At 48.1% G+C, this 1,040-nt stretch overlaps 1 protein-coding gene across 1 annotated transcript; it reads left to right on the forward strand.

Moving 5' to 3' along the window:
• Positions 1 to 225: 225 nt before the first annotated feature.
• On the forward strand, positions 226 to 637 carry PENARI_c354G10031 (uncharacterized protein; the record flags this gene model as incomplete). The annotated part of the gene is made up of 2 exons (XM_022638309.1): positions 226 to 414; positions 467 to 637. 2 exons carry the CDS (start codon positions 226 to 228, stop codon positions 635 to 637), a joined length of 360 nt encoding a protein of 119 aa, XP_022481835.1.
• Positions 638 to 1,040: the final 403 nt, after the last annotated feature.

Below are 1,040 nucleotides of genomic sequence, written 5' to 3' on the forward strand. Positions count from 1 at the left end.
AGAAAATGCCAACAATGGCACGTCAATTTCGAGCCGCATATTTTGACCCCTTGCCCGCACTTTTAGTTGTAACAGGTGAGGATCGTTGGAAACCCCTGGGGACGCGGTGTTCGTCGTTGAAGACACTAGGTTCGACGATTTGACCATAGCAGATGTCCAACATAAATAAATGCTTTAACCGGCCATGGCGGGCCACTACTTTGATCGCAGCAAATTAGTCTAAAAATGGTGCCCGCCCTAAGCCGTGTCAAGCGAGAGCAACTCCGCAAGCGCCGCAATAATCTGTTACGGCGCCATAATGAATTTTGGCTCCTGTATGGGATGAAAAGCTGGCTCATTATGGAACTGCCTGATGGTCAAATCTTCACGTATCACTCTCATCCCGATGTCCTTCCGCCGTCCAAGGAAGATATGGTAAGCCTATATTCACATGAGGGTTTAATGATTGACCGCTAATTGGCGAAAGAACACGCGCTCCAAGCCCACTGTCGTTCGAACACCTCGCGATTATAATTCCACGGCCATTGCTCAGTCAGCCGGAAGAGACCTCCCTGTCCCCTACGCTCCAATACGTGAAAACAAAAAATGGGACGCTCTGGCGCAGCACTTGGAGAATTACCGTCGCATGGTCTCGTAGTAGGACGCACCCTTTTCATTGCTGATTGGTACATGTTGGGGCGCAGGGGGTTCCTGGCCCATTCCGAGCATTAGCAGAGCAGACGTAGTCGCCAGAACCAAGGAACTCGGTTCAATATAATGGCATTTCACTATCTTCAGCCATTTTCGCAGAACTTTCATGGCTTCTGCTATCATACCGTACATATATTTTGTGGGTGTAGTATTAAAAGACAGGGACAGATTGGGAACCCGTCGTCACTCTAGTAAACCGAGGAACTCTCAAAACGCCTTTGTGTGACATGTGACACATAATAAAGACCAAAGCTATTGACGGTGCGTAGTCTGTACTTACGTCCACCAATTAATATCGACTTCACAATGCGTCGCCTCAATTAAACAGGTATCCTTCTACCAGGTAGCTA

Source organism: Penicillium arizonense (genome assembly GCF_001773325.1).
Source record: "Penicillium arizonense strain CBS 141311 chromosome Unknown PENARI_contig354, whole genome shotgun sequence".
NCBI lineage: Eukaryota > Fungi > Ascomycota > Eurotiomycetes > Eurotiales > Aspergillaceae > Penicillium > Penicillium arizonense.